Consider the following 8,452-nt stretch of genomic DNA (forward strand, 5'->3'; position numbering starts at 1 on the left):
CAAGAGAAAGCTTATTAAAAGGAATATCATCTTGCGCAAGGCAAAGTTTGCTGTTATTGTGAGGTTCTGTTGACGACCGGTGGTAATGGATGCCATTATTGTAATTAAGGGTCATTATGATTCATGGTTTATGCCGTCAGGTGCTGTCATTATCGGTGCTGGCTATGAATCAACGGGTGGATGGGTTCGAGTCTTGGATCTGGCGCCCGGTTCACAGACAGTCTAACTCATCCTACTTGTGTACAGTGTGCGTGCTGTGTGTGTGTGTGTGTGTGTGTGTGTGTGTGTGTGTGTGTGTGTAAGTCTATACTGGTGTGAATGGATATGTTGTCCACATTGCTTCTCTGAATGGTTAATTAAGCTCTAAGTACAGGACGATTAACACCCTTTCTTCCAACAGTCAAACCAAAAGTGAACCTCTCCAAACCTGGTGCTTTGTGACCTCTTCCTAAATCCCGTCTCTCATATACGTATATCATATAAATAAATACAACACTCTAGCTCTTTTTTCCAGCAGGCAAGAGAGACAAAAACGTCCAATGCAACATCTCTCTCTCTCTCTCTCTTTCGTCCAACGAGACTAATAAAACGAGGGGTATCAAGTTAACCTACCCTTGTCTCAATGTTTCTCCTTTCCTAATGCAAATCCCATAAAGTTCATATACTCGTCAGGGAAAATAATAGCGATGAAATGAGAGTCTCAAGGGCTTTTAGATTGTTTCCTTACTTGAGTTCATTCAACTCTCGCCCCGAAACGACACAAGAGGAGGAAAAAAAGGAAAAGAAAGAGAGAGAGAAAAAAATGGAGTCGAGTTAAGCAGTCTTATTCGGAAAAAAGCATCGGGTTACGCCTGCAATCTGGACGAGGATGTTATATCAGGTTTGAATTATGACGCTCGATGAGGAGGAAGGAGTGGAGGGGAGAAGGAGCGAGGAAGAGGAGTAAGGAAGAGGACGAAGGAGGAGGAGGAGGAGGAGGAGGAGGAGGAGGAAGTAGTGAGTGGATGATCTGAGGGCGTTTCATGCGTTTGTCTTCATGAAATCAGGGACTGAAGCAAGTCTCTCTCCATCGCGTAACATTAATTGAAACATCAATCAGTAACTACACCCATTATCTCTCCTCATTGTCTCTCCAGACGGAAAGCACTTTCCCCTCTGTGACTGAACCATTGTTGAGCATCATTAATCAGGTGTTTAGTTACCACACGAACCCGAGCATCAGTGGCTTGAAGCCTTGCTGATTCGTTAAGCTGTATGTTTGTTCTAACATGCTGCTGGCTCTAGGTATGACTGAGGCCAATTTGAATCACGGATTACACGAGAAAGATAAGAATCTTATCTGAATATGTGAGTGTGCGTGTGTGTGTGTGTGTGTGTGTGTGTGTGTGTGTGTGTGTGTGTGTGTGTGTGTCCAGTGATATACTAATGCCAAAGGTTTTCTTGTAATACTCGAGAAACTTGGACCTTTATGAACCTTTACCGTCATGTGGGTCCCAAGTGGTTTTGTCTGTTCCACAGTCGTCGAGAAATCATCAATAAATCAAACTTTTCCCTCCATTTACTATGGCTGATCCGTGACGCTTCCTTCATCATCTTAATCATTATGTTGTTATGTTCATTACAAACCCATTCAAGCCCCTGTGACCTTCATAAACACCCCCTCTGAATTTTCCACATTACCCAGATCTATACGCTTAACTTACACCACCCACTTTCCCTTTTCTAATTTGTCACCAATTCAGACTATATATTCAAGAGTCTTGCCATGTTTTGTGTACAGTATTTTTCACTTATTGTGGTCATCTCTTAAGCAGTTTCCTCAGTCTTTCAGCGTCTTGTACAATTTCTTATGTTATTTTCTTTTCTTTGACAATTTTACATTCTGTCGCCTTAACATGTTGTTCTTGCCAAATCAAACTTCCTAACAAAATCTGTCCTATATGGAGATGTACAAGTTATTTGTATGTATGTATGTGTGTCCGCATGTATATCTCTTCTCTATGTGTGTCCACATGTATACCTGTGTACCTATATGCATAATCAAATATGCTGTTTATGTGTTCTGAGTACATAGGGAGTTAATTCTCTCTCATACAAACATCTTATCTCACTAAACACACACAAAAATATATACACAAAGCCCTACAGTAATCCTAAGCTATTTCATAATAAGTTAACGAGCGATTACTATGCCCTACAAGTTCTATTTCAACTGTGTATCTTTAGCCGAGTGGTAGTCTAAATTCAATACACCGTTCATTATTATTATAATCATCATTACACACACACAAACACACACACTCGGGGCTCAGGCTGAGGTGTATGTACGTGTGTATATAATTGGCTATTTCTAATTACCTAAATGTACTTTACGGGGAAGGAGTTTTACACGCGTGGGGTCCCATAGGTGTAGTGAGGGACAAATGTTAGCTTCTGGGATCCGGTGAAAAAGTCTTGTCAATTTCCTGAAGTGAAGATAAAACACCTTTAAGATTTCTTATCTTTTTTTCTGTATATTTACATAATCTATTTCAAATAATCGAAACGGTTTCACTTTCACTATCTGTTTCAAGATGACCAAATTTAGTACAATTGTATGACGTTGGCCAAAGGATTATTCGAACCTTGATTCGACCTAACGACACATACGAAGCTTCATTGTAACCAGGCTTGCCAACTGCCAAGATGCAGCCGAGCTATAAACCATTCAATATGTTTCACTTGATGTAAAGATTCATAGGACATAACCGGGAACTGACTTTTGTCTCCAACTGCACGTACATAAACACAAGGTTAAGAGACGGGCAACACTTAGTTGAAAAGTCTCTCTCACCATAACACATAAATAACCACACACACACACACACACACACACACACACTACACCCTGGTCTCCAAACAGACACACACACACACACACACACTACACCCTGGTCTCCAAACAGACACACACAAACACACACAGATTCCCCTTCACAATCAATCCATCCCCTTCTGTGCCAGACATACAGGGAAGCTTATATCTCTGCCAACATATTAACCTTCGTAAAAGTCACTTTCCTGCCAGGGGTGATATTGACAGAGAGAACAAAGGCAATGCACCTCATAATGTACCTCCGCTTGGCCAGATTCACTACCACCCCCCCCTCCCTAAAGTCTAATGTTTTCATACATACGCTTTAAGACTCTGCCTCTCTGACCTTTCACCAAGTTATCTATAATAAAGAGAGAGAGGAAAAAAAATGACATTACAACACCAGAGTACGGATCGGAGTCCACCACGAACACATTCAGAGAGGATTTGAATTAGATATTAGACATATCAGACAATGTGGTTTCGATGCATCTTTTAGGAGTCTACGTTGTTACGATGGGGTCTTACATTACTCATGACACTAGTTATGACCTAATTTGATAGCTGGAACAACTGCTCGTTACGAACGCCTGTTCTCCTTCAGTCAGTATTGAGACTTGGTATATGTGTACATAGAGTCTAATAATGAGAGAGATTATTCTTTTGTTTGATAACACAATCAAGGAAAAATGAAATTATATATATATATATATATATATATATATATATATATATATATATATATATATATATATATATATATATATATGCATGAATTTATGAATTATCGGTATATTCTAGGAATCAAACAGAAATATCTAGTGAAATTTATAAATTAAATGTTGCGTTTTTACATATTTACATAACTGGTAAAATAATTATTCACAAAGTTACCTTTCAAAACATAAATGACTTTTTCTCTTTATATTTCATATGTCATCATTATTACTAAACGATCAGCCCTTAGATATTGAACTTTCTATGTCTAATTCAGCAGAAATGTTGAATATTTCTTAGATTACACACACACACACACACACACACACTACGAACTAGTCTCGATAAAATGCCCAAATGCTTTCCAATTACTTGATGTCATCCTTATCTTTCCACGAGACCGAGCCATCCCATACGAACCCCATCCCAGAGTCCCGACAAGAAATCGACTACAAACCCATTTCTTAAAGTCCCACGAAACACAGTTTATCTCAAGTCAGCCAAAACGAAGCATTGATTCTCGGTTCCATCTTTACATCCATCCATTAACACGTTCACAAGTTCTGTTGTTTACGTGATATTTTCCGAAGCTTCGATTCAAGGCTTCAGTAGTTTTGGCTCCGGTGTCTGTGTCCCTAGACGGCACGGGTTGCACAGACCTGGTTAAGTCTGTTGTCTGTGTCTGCATCTACATATCTTTTTTTCCTTTTTTTTATTTTCCTCAAGTGTGTTAAGTAGTGTTCCATCTCGTCCTAGTGTACGTGAGTGGGTTTAAAGCCGCATGGCTGACAATCCCGATTTGGTTTTGTGATTGTGAAGTAAATTTTCGGAGCGTGTTTTGCATACAAAGGAAGTTCGTAGAGTGTCTTTGTTTATCTGTGAAGAAAACGCTGCGTGTGTTACATTTGTGACGCAGATTCTTAGTATGTTTCGTTTGTGAAGGAAGTTCTGAGTGTGTTGTGTCTGTGAAGAAAGTTCTCATGTGTGTTTTGTTTGTGAAGGAAGTTCCGAGTGTTTTGTTTGTGAAGAAAGTTCCGAGTGGTTGTTTGTGAAGAAAGTTCCGAGTGGTTGTTTGTGAAGAAAGTTCCGAGTGGTTGTTTGTGAAGAAAGTTCCGAGTGTGTTGTTTGTGAAGGGAGTTCCGAGTGTGTTGTTTGTGAGTGAAGTTCCGAGTGTGTTTGTTTGTGAATGAAGTTCCGAGTGTGTTGTTTGTGAAGGAAGTTGTCAAAGTCATGCTCGTATCGTATCTGTGACCAAAGGAGTAGATTTCCAATGGTCTGGATGTGCAACATGTGTGTTTATGTGTGATTATAAACTGTGTGTTACAGGGATAGAGTTTTACACTTTTGTTGCCCCGTCTCTCAACCTTGTATATATATGTACGATGTCTTTACTCCTATGTGTACATATATATATATATATATATATATATATATATATATATATATATATATATATATATATATATATATATGTGTGTGTGTGTGTGTGTGTATGTATATACATGTGTATGTGGGTGGGTTGGGTCATTCTTTCGTCTGTTTCCTTGCTCTACCTCGCTAACGCAGGAGACAGCGACAAAGTAAATAAATAAATAGATAAATATATATATATATATATATATATATATATATATATATATATATATATATATATATATATATATATATATGTATTCACCAGCAGAGCCCTGAGTTCATCGGCAGCAGCATCACCACGTCCAGGGTGGTTCTTAACGTCACGAGGCAGCATGATGGGGCCAGTGTGGTGTGCCGAGCCACAAACCCCACCAGGCCCAACTCCCCGCTCTCCAACTCCACCACCCTCACCGTGCACTGTACGTATGACCTTCAGAAAAACTCTTCCCCCTTCCTTACAAAATGTGGGTCTTCTTAGGGTGCACTTTAAGTTTCCCTAGGGTACTTGTGAGTCCCTAACCCCCATGTACTTTGATTGTGAGTCCTTCCTTTTGAGTCCTCTTTATACTCTCTCTCTCTCTCTCTCTCTCTCTCTCTCTCTCTCTCTCTCTCTCTCTCTCTCTCTCTCTCTCTCTCTCTCACTCTAGCCTAGGATCATCACCCTGCAATCAGAGTTTCAGGACCCTAAACCCAATACCTCAATCCTAAGACTCTGATGCATAGTTCGCTTCGAAACGCTTCGAGGCGAGGCGTTCGAAGCTTCGCAATTAGACGTAACGGCATCTCGGCACTTTATGTCTGATTCACTTGCCTGTTTCGGCGGCAGGTGTTCGTATCAATTAACGTAGCCGGGGCGAATCTCTTGATCTATGTGGAATGTAATTATAAGCTACTGTGAATCCTGAAGTCTGTGCTCTGAAATGAGATGTTCCCTTATTCATTTTCTTGTGTTCTGACGTGAGCTTTGAGGCGTTACGTTTCCTTTCATTAATCTCTTGTAGAAAGATGAACGTACGTAACTGCCATTTGTTAAAGCGCATATCATGATTATCTCTGATTAATAAGGAAGATTTGTAAAGTCTCTCGACTTAAAATGATTATGTATTAGAGTCATAGACATTGCGACCAGACGCTCAACCCTGATTAATAGGATTGACTCGTGTCTTTTGATCTTACAAGAGATACATTAGATGATTAAAAGAAGAAAGGAGTTGATCCTCATTTGCCCAATTTCCTCTCGCATGCAGATCCGCCGACCGTCAAAGCTACGTTAGGCCGGTCGCTGAAGCCAGCGCTCCTGAAGGAAGGGGATGATGTCTACTTCGAGTGCATCGTCTCCGCCAACCCCAAGGCCTCAACCATCACCTGGTATCATGAGGTAGGTCTCCTCACTCACTCGTGAGGTAAGTGATGTCCAAATCTAAAGTCTACTACATCCTGATACATGAGGTACGTTGTGTCTTAAGTAAGGCTTCCTGTCGTTACACATGAAGTATGTGGTATGATGAGTAAGTTTACGTCCTGATTCATGAGGGTTTTGCTATCTTTAGTGTCTATTGCACATGAGGTATGTGGTGTGAGGTTACCTCCCTCATTTACAGAGACTTGGATGGATGAATTGAATATCAATTTGGAAAAGCCAAGTTTAGGGACGCTATATTTTGGTTGTTTAAACACGTCTATCTGAAACGCTTCATTGCTTTTGATAATTCTCTGAGATCAATTGTCTATAAAGGCAATAATAATGAAATGATGCCCACTAAAGTAATATAAGTATTGCTTATATTTTCGTCAAATTTCAACATTACAAATAAAAGTTGAGGTACACAACAAATATCAGAATTAAGAAATAAGTTAAAGAAAGACAAAATATATTTCAAAATAGAGTTAAGAAAACCCAAACAGATTTAGAAATGAAGATATAAAAAGATAATAACATTCATAAAGGTGATACTGAAGTCAATAAAAGAAAGAAGCGAGATAGAAAGATGATAGAAATAGCCAGTAGATCTATACGATACATAAACTCTTAAGTGTTTTTAGCGACTTTCAAGGATATATCTTTTTCTTCTTTTTTTTTCTCTCTCTCTTTCCTTCGGTGCAGCTTTTGAGTCTCGCTCGTATTGCAGACCAACTCGCCGGGAATATTTACCCTCGTCGAATAGTTTAGTGGAGCAGGAAGATGTTATTAGGCGGAGTGGAGAGGGCGAGCTTTTTTTCCCCCCCAGAACACCCCGAGGATATGTAGAGTATTGCTTGGAATGTTGGCACACTTATGTCTCTCTCTCTCTCTCTCTCTCTCTCTCTCTCTCTCTCTCTCTCTCTCTCTCTCTCTCTCTCTCTCTCACACACACACACACACACACACACACATCCTCCTTTCCCTCCTCCTCCCTTCATATCGATATCCTCCTCGCTTCTACCCCACCATCTCTACAGATCGCCTGCCCTTTTCCTCCATCTCCAGGGAAGGGGATGTTAGGGAGTAACGGAAGCCATGCACTTCGGGGCCTTGCTGGTGTCTGAGGGGAGCGGTATTGTGGCGCATGTTGTAACGTGGGGTTTCAGGAGGAAAAGTGGGGGTGGGGGGGGACCTCTCCCCCTCTCCGGCACTCTCTCCACCCTATCCCCGCCTCCACCTCCCTTCCCCAACCCCCCACCACGAACTCTGACAGAGAGAGAGAGAGAGAGAGAGAGAGAGAGAGAGAGAGAGAGAGAGAGAGAGAGAGAGAGCCACATATTCTACTGAAACATTCTTTTTTTTTGTCTTCTATTCTTTTTTTTCTTCTTTTCCTTGACATTTTTCTTTCGGGCTAGTTTGGGAGAGGAAGAAAGAAAGAAATAAAGAGAGAGAGAGAGAGAGAGAGAGAGAGAGAGAGAGAGAGAGAGAGAGAGAGAGAGAGAGAGAGAGAGACCTTTCACATTAGAGAAATTACGGTCCCATTAAACCTCGCCTGCTAGCCTCCTCTTTCAGGTCTGCCTCTGTCGTTCTTATGCTTGTAGTCTGGATTAATGGATTTTCTAATTCGTCTTCATTCCCTCCGTCTCAGCTGATGGATTACTGCGAACGGTGGCTCGGCATTTCTTTTTTTTCTTAAATGGAGAAGTTCTTTTTTAAAGGTATTCATGCACGAGTGTTTTTATATGCAGATGTGGCTGTTTTAGTGTTTCTATCAATATTTCTTTATTATCATGATTATCGTTGTTGTTATTGTTAGTAATTATCATTGCTAGTATTATTCTAATTAGCTTATCAATAGCATTATGATTATCATTATCATTATCATCATTATCATTATTATTGTTTCTTCCCAGCGACCGTTTCAGTGAGTACATCAACATAATTCTCAGATCTTCAGAATTTTTTTCTTCTTCTTCTTCTTCTTCTTCTTCCTCCTCTTCTACTTCCTCTTCGTTTTGAACCTCTTAACCTCTCTCCATTCTCCTTTGTTCAATGCATCCACT

General features: G+C 40.2%; 1 protein-coding gene across 2 annotated transcripts in view; it reads left to right on the forward strand.

Annotated features, from left to right (window-relative positions):
• Nucleotides 1-8,452, forward strand: part of LOC139755633 (B-cell receptor CD22-like) — a 125,418-nt gene that overhangs the window by 92,748 nt on the left and 24,218 nt on the right. Inside the window, exons 7-8 of one of the 2 annotated variants that reach the window (XM_071674223.1) lie at nt 5,253-5,406; nt 6,235-6,365. In XM_071674223.1, coding sequence (XP_071530324.1) covers nt 5,253-5,406; nt 6,235-6,365 — 285 coding nt within the window. The remainder of the gene's footprint in view (nt 1-5,252; nt 5,407-6,234; nt 6,366-8,452) is intronic. The other variant, XM_071674224.1, reaches the window with a different exon arrangement.

Source organism: Panulirus ornatus, chromosome 19 (genome assembly GCF_036320965.1).
Source record: "Panulirus ornatus isolate Po-2019 chromosome 19, ASM3632096v1, whole genome shotgun sequence".
NCBI classification, from domain to species: Eukaryota; Metazoa; Arthropoda; class Malacostraca; order Decapoda; family Palinuridae; genus Panulirus; species Panulirus ornatus.